The sequence below is a fragment of the Trachurus japonicus genome, chromosome 15 (genome assembly GCF_045865225.1).
Source record: "Trachurus japonicus isolate A0001 chromosome 15, Traja_1.0".
In the NCBI taxonomy this organism is placed as follows: Eukaryota; Metazoa; Chordata; class Actinopteri; order Carangiformes; family Carangidae; genus Trachurus; species Trachurus japonicus.
The window spans coordinates 3,165,879-3,186,522 of record NC_140921.1 but is presented as its reverse complement, the minus strand read 5'-3'; the positions used below and the strand labels follow the sequence as shown (position 1 = coordinate 3,186,522).

Sequence of the window (20,644 nt, the reverse complement as noted above, 5' to 3'; positions counted from 1 at the left end):
TTTTTGGAGGCGTTTATGACAAAGATGAAGAAAAAATATATTATCAATACTACCAGAACTCAGAAATGCAAAGGTCTCACTCTGGTTCATGTTTCAGAGGTGGAAATAAAAAAAACAAAAAAAACTTGCAATTAATGTTGTGAAATCCAGCTGGGAGACAGATGTGGTTGTTTCTTTACAGACGTACAGTAAGGTGGCCTCGGTGATTACTTCAGGGACCTTGGTAAAATCAAGTATCAGGGAGAAACAAGTCAACAGAACAGGTGTGTAATCTCTGTTTCTTCATCTTTACACAAACACACTGTTTGACACTTTTGTCACAGAAGATAATATTCAACAGCTCAGACACAGGAAAACTCATCCACACTCATGTCCACAGGTTAGGCATAAATAACATCTATATATCTGTGTAAATATTCCTTCAAATATACGTCTTTATTTTATTTTATTTTTTACTTTTTTGTACTCCCCTTGGTGTAGTTTCACGATCACGATGCTTTGGATGTTTCATGTATTTAAAACAAACAAATCAACAAAAAAAGCAGCAGCAAAAGCAAAAATGCTTCTTGTTTTCTCATCTGTTTTGGATGAATTAGAGTTTTGAACATTCTCAGAGTAGCACCAGACACAGTAGAAAAAAAAAGTTCAACTATGGATTAAAAACAAAACAAAAAAAAAACTACAGCGTATGAACCCCCTGCCCCAAAATAAAGAAATCAAACACAGGAAGAAAGATCCAGAAAGGCACTTAAGTGTGATGAGAAACTGAAATGACAATTGGCCTTAAATTAAACGTCAAGTTTGTAAAAACCATTTCCCACAGTCTCAGTATCACATCCCAGTGATCCCAGTACAGAACCACCTTGTTAATGGAGTTTATCCTGTAAATACTCCGGTCAGTCTCACTTGAGTGTCTTAAATGCAGCATCATCGGACACGTGTCGGTAACGAACTGAATCCAGAGGTCAGACGAGAACAGACACAAACATTTTAGTTAAATAAAAAAGGACACATTGGATCTCTTTCAATCATAAAATATCAATATCATTGTTTTCTTTTGTTATTAAGAGTCTCCTGTGATGTTTAGAGCTGAGCTGTATAGTTACTTTATGATGCCACACACCCAGACATCAACAAGTCCTCTACAGCTGGGTGGTTAAATGATCGGTTTAAAAGGAGATTAGTGAGAAAAAACTGTAAAAAAAATTCATAAATAATGTTTTTCTGACGCAAAATATATAAAAACTTAGATCTCAGCAACTTCAATGTGAATATTTTCCCACTTTTCTTTGATCTTGAACTCAATTTTTAGTTTTTTTCTAACAACAAAGACAAGTAAGAAAAATATATAAACGATGAAATGTTCATAGTGTAAACAAGAAACAGGAAGAACAGAGTTGTTAATATTCAATCAGTCTGTGTTGTTTTGAGATGGTCACGTGACCCTTGTTGGTCCACTGCAGCTTTGTGTATCTGACCTCTGACCTCTGGACCGGACAGAAACCTGACACTCGTCTGTTTTTGAGAAGTTTTTCTAATCAGAAAAAGAAATCTGATTAGAAATAATGTTAATGAATCATCTACTAATTCTTCACGAGCCGTTAACAAGAGCAACTTCCCGTAAAAAATCCTCCTCCTGCGTTTAGTTTCAGTGGTCACTCAGGCGTTTCCATGACAACGACGATTTACTCTTCTTAATAAGGTTGTGAATGATTAATTAGCTTTTTATTAATGGATCCTGTGTTGTTGTTGTTTGCACATTAGTGTTGAACGTCCACTCTCTGTTTATGACTTTCTCTCTCTCTCTGCGCAACTCTGGATGATGACATCATCAGTCGGCGGCAGGTCATAGACCGCCCCGTCGCCTCTCTGGTAGGAAAACCGTGGAAACCGTCTGATGGATCTCGTGGCGCTGTGGCGTTCACCGACAACAAAACGTTTTGGCGGTTCAGGTCGTGGGTTCGATTCCCCTCTGGATCCACTTGTGGTGCTGTTAAGGCGTCGGGAGGCGTCGGGAATCTGTGCGCTCACAGACATTTCCACACGAACACACTGCGACAGACGGAGAGACAATAATAACACACAGTTTTTTGACAGACTCGGATGCTGTGGAGCAAAGTTATTGATTAGTGATCGGTGAGTTTACCTGCAGTCGTCTCCTCCCGTGCTGATCACGTATTTGTCGTCGTGGGAGAAGCGGATGTTGGTCACATGAGCCGAGTGGCCGAGGTAGCGCTTGTGTTTGGCCTGAAGACAGAAAACATTCACACAAGTGTTTTTATTCTGCGTCATGTGACGTGACCAGTGTTTTCTCTACGTGTTGAGAAGGTATTTAAAGAAGACGGCAACTCACAAACTTCTCTGTACAGGGGAAGTCGAACAGTTTGACCAATCCGAAGTCGTCGCCCGTGACGATGTTCAGGCCGGTGTGAGACACACAGGAACAGTTCACGTCGGCTTTGTCTGCGTTTCGAGGCCAAATCCCCAAAACCTCATCACCAAGGACGCTGGAGGAAACAAGAGCAGCTGGACTCAATCTGACCAACGTGTGTGTGTGTGTTTTCTTGTACTTGTACTTGTGAGGACCGGCAAGAGTTTTTAACCAACAGAGTGAGGACATTTTGGTAATTGAGGACATTTTTTCCTCACTTTTTCCAACAGCTATTTGAGGGTTAAGACTTTAGGTCATATTAGTTTGAAAAATAGGTTAACAGTAATGGTTAAGGTTAGACATTTGTTTTGGGTGGTTAAGGTTAGGGTAAGGGGCTAGGGAATGCATTATATAAATGAGTGTCCTCACAAAGATATCATTACAAGGATGTGTGTGTGTGTCTGTGTGTGTGTGTGTTCTTGTACTTACTACGTTGTGAGGACCATCAAGAGTTTTTAACCAACAGAGTGAGGACATTTTTGGGAAGTGAGGACATTTTGGCTGGTCCTCACTTTTTCCAAGGGTTGTTTGAGGGTAAAGGCTTTAGGTTATAATTAGGTTTAAATTAGGTTAAGAGTAATGGTTAAGGTGAGGCATTTGTTTTTGATGGTTAAGGTTAGAGTGTCCTCACAAAGATAGCGTTACAAGGATGTGTGTGTGTGTATGTGTGTGTGTGTGTGTGTGTGTGTGTGTGTTTGTCTGTTACCTGGTCCAGGTTGCCCAGGTGATCCTGTCGATGATGGTCTGGTCGTTCACCAACTTCCCTGAAGGAACTTCAAACACCTGCCGCTTATACACTCCTGTCGACACCTACACACGCCAAAAAAAGGTTTTCTGAATCATGTATGTGTGAGGGTGTGTGTATGTATGTGTGCCTTGAAATAATAGCTGCATATCTGTGTGTGTACCTGTATATAACATCTGTGTGTGTACCTGTATATAACATGTGTGTATACCTGTATATAACATCTGTGTGTGTACCTGTATATAACATCTGTGTGTGTACCTGTATATGTATACCCGTCTGTGACATCTGCGTGTATACCTGTACATAACATTTGTATATGTACCTGTATGTAACATCTGTGTACCTGTATATAACATCTGTGTGTACCAATATGTAACATCTGTGTGTGTACCTGTATGTAACATCTGTGTGTGTGTGTACCTATAACATGTGTGTATGTACACCTGTATATAACATCTGTGTATACCTGCATATAACATCTGTGTGTGTATACCTGCATATAACATCTATGTGTGTATACATGTATATAACATCTGTGTGTGTGTCTACCTGTATGTAACAGCTGTGTGTGTGTGTACCTGTATATAACATCTGTGTGTACCCATATATAACATCTGTGTCTGTACCTGTATATAACAGCTGTGTGTGTGTGTCTTCCTGTATATAACATCTGTGTGTGTGTCTTCCTGTATATAACATTTGTGTATGTACCTGCATATAACATCTGTGTGTGTGTGTGTGTGTGTGTGTGTGTGTGTATATAACATCTGTGTGTGTGTGTACCTGTGTGTGTGTGTGTGTGTGTGTGTGTGTGTATACCTGTATATAACAGCTGTGTGTGTGTGTATACCTGTATGTAACAGCTGTGTGTGTGTGTATACCTGTATGTAACAGCTGTGTGTGTGTGTATACCTGTATATAACAGCTGTCAGCAGAGAAGTCCAGCTGCAGGATGAACGCTGGGATGTCGCTGCAGTAAACCAGTCGGTTCAGACTCGGTCCTCCGCTCACGTCGTACACGTCCACTATGTTCTCCACTGACCCGACCGCCAGCAGCTGCCGGTCTGGACTGAACCTACACACACACACAGACACACAGATGTCACAAGTGGTCCTAACACCTGTGACATCTCCCCCGCCCCCACTGCCCCCTCCCTCTGCCTCCTACTTAATGTCCTGGATGGCGGCGCTGCGGTCGCGTTTCTTCGCCCACATCTTGAGCGAGTTGGCGAGGAGGAGGAGGAACTCTCCGTTCTTCATGCCCACGGCCAACATCTCCCCGTCAGCGCTGTAGCTCACACACCGGGCGGCGTGGCCGACACACACCTTGTTCAGCAGTTTCTACACCGAGAGTGAGAGAAGGAGGAGGAGTCACTGCACGGCTCTGATCACACAACATTAAGAGTGACAACAGTGTGTGTGTGTGTGTGTGTGTGTATACTTTAATATAACAACTCTGTGTGTGTGGTTGTGTGTTTATGTAGGCTATGTATATCTATGTGTATATACCTTTAGAACTGTGTGTGTGTGTATACCTGTATATATCATCTGTGTGTATACACCTGTATATAACATCTCTCGCTCTCTGTATATACCTGTGTTTAACATCTTTCTCTCTGTGTATATACTAGTATATAACATCTTCGTGTATATACCTGTGTATAACATCTCTCTCGCTCTCTGTATATACGTGTGTATAACACCTCTCTCTCTGTGTATATATACGTGTGTATAACATCTCTCTCTCTCTCTGTATATACTAGTATAACATCTTTGTGCATATACCTGTGTATAATATCTCTCTCTCTCTGTATACCTGTGTATAACATCTCTCTCTCTGTATATACCTGTATATAACATCTGTGTGTGTATACCTGTATAGAACAGCTCTCTCTGTGTATATATCTGCATATAACATCTCTGTGTATATACCTGCATATTACATCTCTGTGTACCTGTATATAACATATCTGTGTGTGTATACCTGTATAGAACATCTCTATGTGTATATACCTGTATATAACATCTATCTCTCTCTCTGTATACCTGCATATAACATCTATCTGTCTGTGTGTATACCTTTAGAACAGAGTGTGTGTGTGTGTGTATACTTTAGCAATATATCACGACAGGCCGTGGTATATGCTCATTATACCACGGCTAAGGGGCGTTGTTCGGCCCGACGCGAAGCGGAGGGACGACAACCCCCTTAGAGTGGTATAATGAGCATATACCACGGACTGGAGTGATATATTGCTTTTATAAAACGGTTACCAATAAAGGCAATATGAAAGAGGGATACGCAATCAATTTCATGTTGTTTTATTCAACCAGAAATACATATTATCCAATAAAATAGCCTCACTGTGAAAAAAATAGTCCCACCTCTCCAGACGTTAGCTCCTAGTTAGCTCTGCATCTCGTCTTTTCCTCCGCTTTTTTTCAGATGAAAGTCACTGCTCAATCCCCTCTACCATTGTTAACCCTCCCCGGAGGTGAAAGTTCACCTTAAACATGTGGATTCAACTACTTTAGTCCGTTTTTTAACATCGTAAAAACATCAGCTGTCTTGGGCTACGGACTGCAACAGTCCGTTGTCATGGATACATGACAACAACTTCCATTCATACCAGTCATACGTGCCTGACGCGGAGTGATAGCTTACGCTGTGATAAGGCTTTAGAATAGTAGCCGTGGTATATGCTCAATATACCACGGTTAACAACCAATCAGATCGCCGGATTTCACCTTTCCGTTTTATAACATCTGTGTATAGGCTATACCTGTCTATAACATAAAATTATAATAAGAAACAATGTTTTCTTGTCTGTAACAACATCTATTGCACGTCTGCCCGTCCTGGGTGAGGGATCCCTCCTCTGTTGCTCACCCTGAGGTTTGTCCGATTTTTGGTTGTTATGATGCCATGTAAAGCCCTTTGAGACAAACGGTTTGTAAAAACGGGCTATACAAATAAAATTGCCTTGCCTAGTGTTGCATTGTAAAAGTGAATTAAACATTTTCCACATTTGAGTCCAGATTTATTTTCCTGTATATAGTCAGATTTTTATGGAAAAAAAATACTGGTTACACTACTTGACGTTGGGTTGCATCAGCTCATATAACATCTTGTGTGTGTGTAAATAACATCTGTGTGTGTGTGTGTGTGTGTGTGTGACCTTGTCCGTCAGGTCCCACAGCCTGATGGTGGCGTCGTCGCTGGCCGTGATGCAGAGCTCTTTGACAGGATGAGCGGTCAGACCCCAGATCGCTCCGCGGCCGTGACTGTCCATCAGCAGGTTGGACGCCGCGTTCTTCTCCCCGACCTCGATGATCTCACCGTCCTTCGTCCCCACCAGGATCTTACCCTGAGGAAGAGGAGGAGGTTAGGAGCTGATGAAGAGGAGGAGGAGGAGATGGGCTGATGAAGAGGAGGAGAAGGAGGAGGAGAGGGGCTGATGAAAAGGAAGAGAGGAACTATGACGAGGGGAAGGAGGAGGAGGAAGACGGAGAGGAACTGATGAAGAGGAGAAGTAGGAAGAGGAGGAGAGGGGTGATGAAGAGGAAGAGGAGCTGATGAAGAAGAGGAGGAAGAGAGAAGCTGATGAAGAGGAGGAGAAAAAGGAGGAGGAGGAGAGGAGCTATGAAGAGAAAGAGGAGGAACTAATGAAGAGGAGGAAGAAGAAGAGGAACTGATGAAGAGGAGAAGTGTAGGAAGAGGAGGAGCTAATGCAGAGGAGGAAGAGGAAGAGAGGGAGTGATGAAGAGGAGGAGAAGGAGATGGGCTGACGGAGAGCAGGAGGAGGAAGAGGAGTGGAACTGATGAAGAGGAGGATGAGGAAGAGGAGCTGATGAAGAGGAGAAGGAGGAGAGGGGCTGATGAAGAGGAAGATAGGACCTAATGAAGAGGAGAAGGAGGAAGAGGAGGGGCTGATGAAGAGGAAGGTGATGATGAAGAAGAGGAGGAGGAGAAAGAGAGGAGCTGATGAAGAGGAGAAGTAGGAAGAAGAGGAGAGGGGTGATGAAGAGGAGGAGAAAGAGGAAGAGGAGCTGATGAAGAGAAGGAGAGGGGTGATAAAGAGGAGGAGAAAGATAGGGGCTGATGAAAAGGAGGGGAGGAGCTATGAAGAGGAGGAGGAAGAAGAAGAGGAGCTGATGAAGAAGAGGAGAAAGAGGAATAAAAGGAAGAAAGGAGCTGATGAAGAGGAAGATGAGGAGGAGGAGGAGGAGGATGAAGACGAGGTCCTGACCTTCCCTCTGCAGACGGACCGGACACACTCCACCTGTTGTCCCGTCTCCAGCTGGAACGCTCGACAACGCTTCATCTCCTGGTCCCAGAGCTTCACGGCCCCGCCCTCCTTCGTCCTGACGCACGCACACACGCACACACGCACACACACACACACACACCCTTGTAAATCTATCTTTGTGGGGACATGTCATTGACATAATGTATTCCCTAGCCCCTTACCCTAACCTTAACCATCCAAAACGAATGCCTAAACTTAACCATTACTCTAAACCTAATTTAAACCTAATTTTAACCTAAAGTCTTAACCAAGGGGGCAGTTGTCGGTCTGAGAAGTGAAGCTCACTTGCGCGTTCAAAAAACTGCAATCCCCTCGGATTCCTCTGGGGGCTGGTGTCAGAAAGCAGCATTCTCCATAGACCCCCATGTTAAAATCGCCGACTTTACATCCTCAATAAACATGTTAAAAGCCTGGTGTCAGAACGTTTTTTGGTCTCAATCGATAGTTTCTACCCCTGCACACACTCTGAGGGGGGTGAATTTTTTTTTAACTCTACCGTTTTACTGTTATTAGGTTAAAATTCTGGCCAATTAGGGCGCGGAAACATTGAGTGACAGGTCCGAGCAGCTCCGTGGACAGCTGCTTCGAGGCCAGTGGGCGGGTTCTCGGCCGGCCAATCCAACATGGCGCTGTTCAGGCCGCCATATTGGAGTCACAAAAACGACTCCCCAAAACCAATGGGTGACGTCACGGGTGCTACGTCCATATTTTTTTACAGTCTATGGTCTTTAACCCAAGTCTTAACCCTCAAAAAGCCCTTTGAAAAAGTGAGGACCGGCCAAAATGTCCTCACTTCCCAAAAATGTCCTCAGTCTGTTGGTTAAAAACTCGTTCCAGTCCTCACAATGTAGCATGTACAAGAACACACACACACACGTTTACTCCACGACAGTATCACAGTATATCCGTGTGTTGCTGCGTCACTCACGGCCTCTCTTTGCCTCCGGTGACGATGAGCCCGTCTCTCAGGGTGGTGTACATGGTGAACACCGGCCCCGTGTGAGCCTTCGCCACCACACGCAACAGGAAGTGGTCGCGCCACACGTACACGTCTCCGTTAATGGCTCCAGTGAACGTCAAGTTATTCTGCTCAAACAACAAAGGAACTGTCATCCTGTCCAAACCAAACCAAACCAGATGATGAGGAGGTAACACTGAGGGCGTATTCACACGAGGAAACTGACTTTTTTCTTGGTGCTTGGTGGTTTTTGAACTCTGGCCCGAGACCACCTCTTCAGCTGGGACTCGGTTCACTTGTTAAGTCCGCACCAGAGTCCCAAACGAACTCTGGTGCGATTCGTTTGTGGTGTGAATGCAATTTTTGGATTCAACAGGCTTCGGTTGTTGTCAGACAATGCGGAATTTGTCATCTGTTAGCCAGTGACATAAACGGACCAGTGATGTTCAGTGTCGCTGTCACTGGAAATGCAAAGTGCGACTGCAATTACCAAATTAAAGGGATTTAGTAAGTAAGAGATCAAGTTTGCCAACCGCTAGCTTCTCTAGTTGTAGCGACTTCGGCAAAGATGCATGATAACATTGTGTACTTTTTATGCAAGATCCCGACAATAATTTTTATCCAATGATTGAGCGACTGCGTGCTTTAGTTTACAAAGTTGGTCTGCTTGTAAAAAAAAATGCACCAAGTAAAAAAAAAAGGCATTGGTAGCAAAGCAAGTGACCTATCGTATTTTCCTGGTGTGAATACGCCCCAGAGTTTTGTTCAGTTCTTGACTCACGGCACCAAAGGCGACCGACAGCATCGTCTGCATCCGGCCGTCCTCCACCGTCCCCACCACGCCCTTCTTGTACATCAGCGCGCCGCCGGCCAGCACCCAGAACTTGACGTGTTTGATTCCCACAGACACGAACTGGGAGTCCGAGTCCGGCCGAAACTCCACGACGAAGATCCGATCCGGATGAGCGGCTTTACTGCAGACTTTGGATCCTGCAGCAGAGACACCGCTGCTGTTTAATCTGTTTATACTGTTTATTGTTTAAGGAGAATTCCGGTCATTTTTGACCCCTAAATCGTTGTCCTGATGGTCACCTGGTGTTGGTTGGAGCAAAAAACGCGACTAAAATTGATGCAGGCAAACCAGAGTTACGATGGCTACCCGGCGCTAGCGATACGCTAAAGTATGGGGGCCATTTTTTCAACCACAACAAACACTCAGAAAACAATACAATATCTATGGTACATGACTCAAATCCTTATGACACACCACTGAACTCATAAACTGTACAGTATAAACCGGTATAAACAGTATAAACTTTGTGTTTTTGCATGTAGCCACTCACCTCAGATAGCCCAACTCTGAAACATCCTGGAAAGACATTACTATCCCATCACAGAGCGCCTGCTCTCCCCAACACAGAAACTAACACTTTGTCCTTGTTGTGATGATTTCTTTACTGGTAATTTTGGACATTACCACTGCACTGCTCGACCGTTTATTTTTGTAAAGTAATCATCACAACAAGGAAAACGTGTTTGTTTCTGTGGCGGGGAGAGCAGGCGCTCTGCGATCACTTAGTATTGTCTATCCAGGATGTTTCAGAGTTCGGCTATCTGAGGTGAGTGGCTACATGCAAAAACACAAAGTTTATACTGTTTATACCGGTTTATACTGTACAGTTTATGAGTTCAGTGGTGTGTCATAAGGATTCGAGTCATGTACCATAGATATTTGATTGTTTTTTGAGTGTTTGTTGTGGTTGAAAACATTGCCCCCATACTTTTGCGTTGTGGCTATCGCTAGCGCCGTCTAGCTATGGTGTAACTCTGGTTTGCCTGCATCAATTTTAGTCGCGTTCATTGCTCCAACCAACACTGGGTGACCATCAGGACAATGATTTAGGGGTCAAAAATGACCAAAATTCTCCTTTAAATGGATGCCCATTAATTATCACATTGGTGGCAGCTATTCGTCTTGGGGTCCGCAAAACAAACAAACAACTACCTACCTATTTGCACATACAGTATATTGTATATAGTATTGTATTGATTGTGATTTTTTTGGGAATGGAGGTCAAAGGTCATTAGGACTACTTAAAAAAAACAAACCCCGACCTTCCTGCCAGCGCCACACGGTGATGGTGTGTTCAGGCTCCACTCCGACCGACAGCAGCAGCTTCCCGGTGGCGCTGAAGTTGACGTAGCTGACGCCTTTGGTGTGGGGGCAGCGGAGGATGGACAGCGTCTGTTTGCTCATGGCGTCCCACACGTGGACGGACGGAGTGGATCCTGAGTAAAGACCAGCAGACCAGAGAGAGGAGAGAGGACGTGAGCCGACGAGACGACGATTTACCAGGTCACGACGGCGGCAGAAAAGTCAGAAAGAGGAAATTAAGTGAAAGGAACGACGACGGGAAAGTGTCAGGACAAAGACAGAGCGGTTAGAGGGGTCGGCAGAAACTCCCTGAGAACCAGAGCAGCAGAAACACTAAGAAAAAAAAAATTCACAACACAACAGGAAGTGTTTCTGTCGGGACACAATAAAGTGACGGACTAAAGGCTAAGGGCTAATGCTAAGCTAACATGTGATATTGACGTTCTAATCAACCAAACAAACTCAGCTTCTTGTCAAACCCACTAACAGGAAGCTGTCTGCACAACTTCTAAAGTCAAGACGAAGAACAACTAAAGGCCCCAGACCGGTCCCTCACTTTATTGTGTCCCCAGAAACACTTCCTGTTGTGTTGGAGTGACCCTAACAACTACTTTGGTTTTAATTACATTTGTAAAAAGTTTGGTTGTTCAAGATTGTTTTTATTAATTATATATTTTTCAAAATATTGTACTGCAATTACTAAAACGCTACATTTTGTAAAAGACAATGTCTATTTGTGATCATTTATTGCATATATTGCCTCAAATTGGACAATGCTAGTCTTTGCAAAATGCAAAATTTGATTAGGCACTTTTATCTCACTCTGGATGTTTAAATAAATGACAGCTTTTCAGCGATGTTCAGGAAAGGGCCAGATCAAAGCTGAATAGGGGGATTTTTTGGACGTCATTTCCAGGACGTGGTTACCACAACATAAATTAGACGGTTATGTGGTCGGTTAGGGCCATTAAAAAGCCGTCGAGGTGACATCTTGGTGAGGACGTCCTGAAAATGACGTCTAAAACATCGTCTATTTGGCCGCGATTTAGCCTCGTCCAGAACGCCACCGAACGACGTCAGCTCGACGTTAATCGGACGTCATTCGGCTTGATGGGATGTTTCCATTTTTCCAGCTCTGGGTATCAGGTCTGTTGTCTGGTGTCATGGGAACGGAGGTGCTGGAGTTTTTGGCTTTTTTTTTTTTTTTTTTTTACCTGGGATTTCACCGACGTCACCTGAGTTGTTGAGAGAGCGACGGTGACAAATGAGGCCGGCCAACACACACACACACACACACACACACACATAGACACATACAAACACACAAAAACGACAACAAAAACAAAACAAAACAAAAAAATCAAATGAAAATCTGACAGTAAAGACATTTTCATGGGCGACTCTCAATAAAGCCAAACCTGCAAGCAGCCTTTTTTTTTTGCATGTTAAAATGTCTGCAAAGTACGGTGGCTGACAAGCCCAAAAGAGCTTAAAAAGGCACATTAGAAAGTAGCTTGTTTTTAGACACTTTTCACTCCTTTCAAGCTGATTTTCACTTGAAATAAGTAGTATAGTAGAGTAGATAAGTCTATAAGTAGAGCAAGTTTTTCTTTCTTAGTGCAAGCACAAAGAACCTGCTTTCACTGGCAGATTTTTCCTACTTATTTCACGTGAAAATTAGTTTCAAACAAGTGAAAATGATCTAAAAACAAGTTATTTTTTAGGTGACGAGTCTTACTTTAGGGGGAAAGAAATTAGTTTTGACTAGAAATGAGACATTTTGACAAGAAATAAGACAAATATTCTTGGAAAGATGTTGAGTTTTTGCAGTGTGTGTCTCAGTGGAAAGAAGTAAAATCAGGAAGCAGAGGAGAGAAGAGCAGGAGTTGTTTATAGTGCAGAGAGTTGGTGTAGGAAAGCAGAGCCATGCACACACACACACACACACACACACACACACTCTGTACCGATCTGTCCGGTGGCGATGACGTTTTTGTACTTCGGGTGCTGGTTGACGGTCAGACACAGGATGTCGTCCGTGTGCTCCAGGTAGAAACTCTGAGTTCCTGCAGCAGAAGGAGACGTGTGAACACATCGCGGCACTCTGAACTGTCTGTGGCTGTTTTCGAAACCGCATACTACCGTACTGCCTACTACATACTGCGTTAGTATGTACTGTATACTGCATACTGAATGTGGGATTCAGTCTGCTACTTCAGCAGACCGACACCGTTCACACCGCAGTATGCAGTATACAAGTTTCCCAGAATGCATTTCGCGGCAACCGGTAGCGGTAGCTGTAAAATAGGGGAAAAGCTGTTTTATTTCCCGCTCTAGCGATCCCAAATATTCGGCCAGTTTATCAAAATGACGGCTGTTTAGAAGTTTGCTCCGATGTTTTTCAGAGAAGTGAAGCTCCGCAACGACCGGGACATCACAGAGGCAGCAGCCGGTCTGCAGAGCTGCTCGGCCGGCCAACCTCCGTCGTCATCCCGGGGGAGAAAACGATCGCTAATTAACTTACCCGCAGGTTTTTAGAGGTTTACCACCGGCTGGTTAAATTATTTTTAGGAGATAAATGTTGGTCTCATTGATGAAATCTAACAATTGTGGCAGTAGCATTAGTTTGTTTGAATGTAAAGTGAAGCTTCTTGTGTGTATTAAGAGCAGCGCTGCCTCGGGGCTCTGGAGCCTAACGTTACGTACAGAAATCACCACATTTACAAAAAATAAATAAATATTTTACAATGAACCGATGAGTCTGCATTAAGTTGTATTTTATTAAACTATAGTTACAGTACACAGCTACACTACTGTGTTTGGTTACGGTTAGACGTCAGGGGAGCATTGCATTGTGGGATACAGTACGCGATGTTAACTGGTCAGATACTGGAAATATTTTCCGAATCAGTACGACATCCGGGAACTTTTCGCATCTGCAGCTTTTGCTTTTGTTCACATACTGCATACTACATACTACATTTTGGCCAAATCAGTACGTACTAGCAGTATAGTATGCGGTTTCGAATACAGCCTGTCTGTGTGTGTGTGTATGTTGCCATGGTTACCGGTGCTCAGGCTGTGGACGATGGCGGTGGCGGCCGTGTGGTAAACGATGTCTGCGCCGTCGTTGAGGTAGTGGAGGTTGTTCCGACAATCGAAGCCACGGAAACCAAAGACGTGATCCAAGACCAGGTCCTGGAGAGACAGAGAGAGAAATTAAATTATTTTAATTGTATTTGTATATATTTGATTCTGTGAGTTGTATTTGTTTTGTTTCATTGATTCTTGATGCTTTGGCAACATAGTTCTCGTAACATTCATGCCAATAAAGCGAATTTGAAGAGAGTTACACTTCCTCACGAATTGTGAAAAATATAAACATATTAGAGAAACATTATCCCCAAAATTTGAATCCATAACAAAAAGGTTTTTTTTTAAACTATCTGATGAGGAAAAACTGCCCTTCCTACTAGGGGAAGAATCAAAGAGTAATAAATTAGCTCATGCAGAGGAGGCTGAGTCGACAGTTCATTTGTTCTGGTAGCTATTGTCATGTGGTGTCTGCTTTTTGGAGGGAAGTTCAAGAGATGTGCTCTGGCATTGGCCTGCTCTTTGAACTAGATCTTTTTTCTATAATGCTGGGGGAAGTCAGGGAGAAAATGAATTATATTATCAACTTTTTTTACTGGGAAAAAGGTTAATTTATAAAGCATCCAATACTGAGTTCCTACATAGATTTAAAAGTTTTGTTAAACATCAATTTATCTTGGAGGGTTTCATTACCGAGGAGCAGTATCAGGAAAGATGGAGAAAGTTTATTAAAGCTTAGGGGTAGAGAGGAAATTAAAGGGATAGTTCACCAAAAATTCAAATTTCACTCACATTATCTACTCACCCTCATGTCAACTAAGAGCTGTGAGAAGTTTCAGAGTCCTCCGTTCCTTCTCTGAGTTACGGGGGGGTCCGCGCAGCAGTGTTTGTCCATATAATGGTTGTCAATGGATACCAACTTTCTTCGTCCAAAAAGACACACCAAAAAACATCCAAATACCTCCATAGTGCTCGTCTGTAATGGCCCTCTTGTATTGAAGCCCCGACATGAGAAATTGTTCCGAAAAAAATGTAATAAGTCTATATTTTAAGCTTGTTTGTAGCGGAAGTTCCCAGTGTCTCAGTTCACTGCTCTTCCTGTGTCAGTGCAAATCACCAGCGGAACAATTTCTCATGTCGGGGCTTCAATACAAGAGGGACATTACAGACGGGCAGCATGTAGTTATTTGGATGTTTTTTGGTGTGTCTTTTTGGACGAAGAAAGTTGGTATCCATTGACAAAATGAAATTAGAATTTTGGGTGAACTATCCCTTTAAGCTTATACAGCCATCAATGCTGAGCCAAGCTCTGTCTAGCGTTTTAGGATCCCCATGTTTTTGCAATGTCTGCACATGCACTTTTTAGTCTTTGGTTGTTTTGTTGGGTTTTTTTGTATTTTTTTAGTTGGATACTTTCCTGTTGCTTTATATTGTCCTGTTAACAGCTTGTTTTGCTTTTTTTTTTGTCTTTTTGGTTTATTTTGTGTTTGTTTTCTGTTTGTGATGTTGATGGGTTGTATGTTACTGCCACCTGATTGAGAGGGTGAAAGAGGAATAGAAAGAGAGACAGAGAGAGACACCGACCTCGACCACTCTCTTCTTCTTGGACACGTTGTTCTTCTGAAGTTTCTCCGGCTGAGGTGTTGCTCGACTCACTGGAGGCCTGTGGGATCAATCAGTCAATCAATCAATTAGTCGGTCTAGCTATTAATCAATCAATCAATCAGAGAAAACATTCATTCATTCAACAGACGGGACAGATGCAGACAGATGTGTCGAGACCTGTCCACTCCTCTGAGCCTCTGTCACAGACCAACACTGCGCTCAGTGAGACAAAGAAAAATATTTAGGCTCAACATCTGGATTCAAACACACAGTGATGTCATCGTGATGTTGAATGTTTAATTAGTTTGATATTTAAACGATTGGATGTTTGTCCCTGCTGAGCTGCCGTCAATTTAAATTCAGCTCAATAAATAAAAATGATGGAGGCGTGTTAGCTATGGAGGACAAAACATGACAGGAAGAACCCATAAATTAATTAATACATTAAGACAGTGGTGAATTATTATTAAATTACATTTTTGTTTTAATTAATGCATTTAAAAAAAAATGTTTTTTACTTTTCAGCTTTTATTCATTTATGAATTTTTGCGTGCATATGCAGATTAGGTAGGTTATGTGTTATAAACATCAGTGTTGTAGCAGTCGATCAATAATAAAGGTCCAGTGTGTGATAATTGTCAAAGTTTAATGGCAAAATGTGAATATACTACCCATGAATATATTTGTGTAGTGTATAATCGCTATAAAATAAAATTTGTTTGGTTTTCGTAGCCTCATAATTCTTCTTTTATATCTACACAAAACAAGGGGTCTTGCTTTAGAGAGTGTCGCCATCTTGCGCCGCCATGTTTGTACGGCAGCCTGAAGGGAAAATCCAGCCAGTCAGAGAGCACGTTTCAAGAGTTTTGCATTTACAAATAAACCAACGGAAAAAAAAGGAGGAAGGAAAGAAGAAGGAGGAGGAAACAGCAGACATATTGTAAAATAGTTTGGATCTTCACCTCATCGCTCCATGCTACTGCAATACTCCCAATCGTCCCAGTCGTGGTAAACTAGTTTTGGCCACCGTCACTTTGCCGATGGGAGGGGTGAGTGCGAGCAAGTGAGTGAGCGCTGCAAACTAGAATCTGAACTTCCTTCCCATTTTACGCACTGGACCTTTAAAGTATTTGATTATTTATTTACTTGTTTGTTTTAATACTTTTGTCATGTTTTGTCCTCCATAGACTCACAATGTCTGAAGTCAGTAATATGCAGACAGCTGCAAGCTAACGACTGTGAGGTGATGCCGACATGAGTGTGATGCCAACACACTCACACACTCTCTCACGCACACACACGTGCACACACACACACACGCATAATGAAGAGGCGTAGCTGAGACAAACAGTGATTCAGGTGGACAGGTGTTACCTGGATCCCCTGGACAGCAGAGGGACAGAACCAAGGTACAGAGCTTTAGAAAACACACACACACACACACACACACACACACACACACACACACACACACACACACACACACACACACACTCACGCAACACACACACACTTGTGCAAACATGACAACAAACTCACCCAAACACACACACACACACACACACACACACACACACACACACACACACACATACGTTTTCAGGCCTCATGCCTCACACACAGATCAAGTAGCTGTGGCTCTGTAGCTACATGCTAACCATGCTATCGCTGCCTCTCTGCCTCAGTGCTAACATGCTAACCGTGCTAACAGGAGAACATGCACAGGCGAAACCAGAGGATCAGTTTTCAGTCCCGGGTCAAAGTTCAGATTCAGTTCAGTTTGTAACGAACAGAAAACGATCAGTGGATCAGTGAAGTTCCGCAGCTTCAACATTAAATATGTTTCTCATCAACTGTCTGCGAGTTAATAGACATTTAGCTATTGACTTTTAGTGGCAGTAATGTTTTACTTAGGCTAATTATCATTTTATTGATTTTAATTCCTTTTATTTTCAGATTTAATGAATGAATCAAAAATTTCTGACCTTGTATCACTGATTTTGAGCGACCAAGACCAAGATTTTCAACATTTGTTTAAACATTTTAACGTTAGTTTAAAATAAACAAAATATAAAGCAAATGCTGTCTTTTTCTGCTAAACAGATGAACAGCAACTGCTTATTTAAAAACTGCAACCAAGTTATTTTGGGAAAAGTAATGTGAAAGTGAAAATCTTCAAATTACTTGGTCTGATCAGAGTTCAAAGGTTTAGAATAAGCAGGAAACACTGGTTTTAGTCCCTGGGCAAGATGTCAGTCTGTTCAATTATCAAGGAAACAAATGACTAATTCAAGTGTAAATTAATTTATATTAGTGAAGTTTAATGAAGTCGTCATCGGCCTAAACCCAGACCTGGTTCAGAAGCAGGCTGAGCCACTAAATTATTATTGTTATTGTTAATATAACATTGCTTATTTGACCAGTAAATAACTCAATGTTCAGATTTACTGACATGTTCATGATCGATTTAAGCGATGATAATAATAATCAAATTTTAAAGATCCAGCTGAGCGACAGGATCTTTAGTGGAGCAGCTGTTTTATTTTCTGCCTTGGACCTGGGACTGTGAACTCTGCTGCAGCGACCTCAGGCTCATCGTCACAGATCCAGACTAAAGTCGCCAGAATCTGTGAACGGTATCAAGGGACGGAGTCAAAGTTGTGAATGATGTCGGGCCGAGGTGATCTGAGCTTCTAAAGCCCCATGTGGACAGGAAGCTGCTGGTTTGCGATTTGCATTTAATATATTCAGTCATTATCTTGGATTTATCTTTGGATCTGTAATCTGTTGTATGATATATAAGACATTTCCATATGTCACCTGTTTTATTATCACCTATGTAAAGCCTCTGGATATGAAGATACAGTAGTTAATAAAAGTCAATAACATATCAAAAAAAAATTGTTTATGTAGGCTACATATATACCGTATATGGTATGCAATATCACAACATATTTAACAATATAGGTTAGCCTACTATATTGCAAGTAGCCTATAATAAAGCAGCAAACATACAGTATACAAATCCTATGCTATGTTTTATACATTTTCCATATTAATCAGGCTACATATGTATTTACATCCTAGGAAACTAAATTGCAACGTAAATTGCCCTCTTGGGACAATAAAGATATCTTGAACTGGTCTCAAACTTTTTAACTCACTTTTTAATAATGTAAACATGTATCCACAGGCTTTGAGATGGAAATATACAAGTAGATATAGCCTAAATGTGCAGAAGCAAAGACATTGGTCGGCATAAAGTTAAAACTGGATAAATATGTCAACACATGGAATTCTTCCCATTTCTAGAAGGGTACATGTGTAAAGTTTAAGTTTAATTTACAAAGGAAAATAGAAATTAATATAAATTAATTTCTCGTGGTAAAAAAAAACAACTGTCCATTTAATTGTCACTTCCTGTTTGTGGTGAACCTGTAGTAGCCATGGAGACGACGAGGTCAAGATTCTGAGTGAAGTTCTGCAGCGTGTGTTCTTTGGATTCCTGTCGGTCTTTTATTTTGAAAGGGACACCACAGTGATAGTGACATCACCAGACTGAATATGTGCCGTCAGTCCTGAGCGAATGGGGCTTTAGTTACGAACGATTGATTATCAGAGAATGATTGATTATCAGAGGACGAGTGCAGGACAGGAACCAGACCAAACACAGACCACAAGGACAGCCGAGGAGAAGAAATAGACAAGGAGAGAAAAGACAAAGTGAACGACGTATTATGGGATGTACGGGTCAGAAAGAGGAGGAGACAAGACATACAGGAAGTGGTAAAAGACAAGAAAAAGAAGAAGAAGAAATGGCGGGAGGACGTAAACAGAGGAAGTCTGACACAACTACAAAATAAAAGCATGTAAACATAAAATATCAATATCAATATGAACTTCCTGTCCTAAGAGTCATTGAACTGTCTGAAGCTTTTACAGAAGCGGTCGGTATCAGGTGGTACTTACTTGACGATGCCCTGCCTCCAGGGGAATGCAAGTTAAAACACAACACAGATATTAAAGAGTTTCCACGGCAACGGCCACAGGGCAGGAAGTAAGGGTGCCACCGAGGGACAAAATGAAGAGTCTGTGTAACTCTCACTGAAATACTTTAGAGTCATGGACGAATTAATGAACAGAATAGAATAGAATAAATAGAAAACATCCGTATATTACGACGGAGTATTAGGGCCACATTGAGAAAAAAAAACAAAAAACACAGACTTCGAGAATAAAGTCGTAAATTTACGAGAATAAAGTCGTACATTTCCTACGAGAAAAAAGTCATAACATTACGAGAATAAAGTCGTAAATTTACGAGAATAAAGTTGTAAATTTACGAGAATAAAGTCGTACATTTCCTACGAGAAAAAAGTCATAACATTACGAGAATAAAGTCGTAAATTTACGAGAATAAAGTCGTACATTTCCTACGAGAAAAAAGTCATAACATTACGAGAATAAAGTCGTAAATTTACGAGAATAAAGTCGTAAATTTACAAGAATAAAGTCGTACATTTCCTACGAGAAAAAAGTCATAGCATTACGCGAATAAAGTCGTAAATTTACGACTTTATTCTCGAAGTTTGTGATTTTTTTATTTGTAAATGTACTCCGTCGTAGTATATAGACATAAATATATATTAAAAAATAATCTATAATTACACTTTATGATATCATATGTGGCGACTGTATACATCATTCATTCATTCAAAAATGGTTGTGTATATGTCTTTTTGAATTAGATATACTGTAAGTGTACATGTCAGTCTGTTATATCTAAATGTCTAATATCAATATTTGCTTTAATCAATATAAATATATTTACATGTAAGTGAATTAATGGACATTGTTCCAGTCTGAATATATAGTATACTGTTTATTTGTCCTGCAGTGGGACGGTACATAGAAAAGGCAAATAGATGTAAATAGTAGATATCAAAATATGTATAATTAGGTATTTAAACAAACAACAAAAGCATCTCCTGCAATCACACAAACCTTCATGGTGCCTTCAGGGACAATCAGCACAGAGAGCCACACAACATCCAGTCACATGCAGAAGCCTGAGCATGCAGCACACACAATGTCTCACACACACACACACACACACACACACACATGCAAACAAACACGCACACATACACCTAGGCGCACACACTGGGAGCACACACACACACACACTTCACACACACCGAGGATCAGAGGAAATCGTTTGTGTTTGATAGAGTTTGAGCTCAGAGGGAGAAACCAGACGTTCCTGAACATCTGGACTGAGTCTAAAGCTGCAGCAGCAACAAGAACAGTGGAGAACTAATATGTACTCTGTATATATATATAC

The 20,644-nt window shown here is 41.7% G+C and overlaps 1 protein-coding gene across 4 annotated transcripts in view; it reads right to left on the bottom strand.

The window, feature by feature from the left end:
• Window positions 1-1,890: 1,890 nt before the first annotated feature.
• LOC146973022 (echinoderm microtubule-associated protein-like 6) overlaps window positions 1,891-20,644 on the bottom strand; it is an 88,444-nt gene continuing 69,690 nt past the window's right edge. The window contains exons 30-45 of one of the 4 annotated variants that reach the window (XM_085799244.1): window positions 19,270-19,284; window positions 15,280-15,358; window positions 13,671-13,800; window positions 12,570-12,668; window positions 11,817-11,837; window positions 10,563-10,736; window positions 9,229-9,437; window positions 8,418-8,575; window positions 7,430-7,544; window positions 6,359-6,547; window positions 4,348-4,520; window positions 4,092-4,254; window positions 3,138-3,241; window positions 2,354-2,507; window positions 2,147-2,247; window positions 1,891-2,052 (exon numbers count right to left, since the gene is read on the bottom strand). In XM_085799244.1, coding sequence (XP_085655370.1) covers window positions 2,028-2,052; window positions 2,147-2,247; window positions 2,354-2,507; window positions 3,138-3,241; window positions 4,092-4,254; window positions 4,348-4,520; window positions 6,359-6,547; window positions 7,430-7,544; window positions 8,418-8,575; window positions 9,229-9,437; window positions 10,563-10,736; window positions 11,817-11,837; window positions 12,570-12,668; window positions 13,671-13,800; window positions 15,280-15,358; window positions 19,270-19,284 — 1,909 coding nt within the window. In that variant the 3' untranslated portion in view covers window positions 1,891-2,027. The remainder of the gene's footprint in view (window positions 2,053-2,146; window positions 2,248-2,353; window positions 2,508-3,137; window positions 3,242-4,091; window positions 4,255-4,347; window positions 4,521-6,358; window positions 6,548-7,429; window positions 7,545-8,417; window positions 8,576-9,228; window positions 9,438-10,562; window positions 10,737-11,816; window positions 11,838-12,569; window positions 12,669-13,670; window positions 13,801-15,279; window positions 15,359-19,269; window positions 19,285-20,644) is intronic. The other 3 variants (XM_085799246.1, XM_085799245.1, XM_085799247.1) reach the window with 3 other exon arrangements.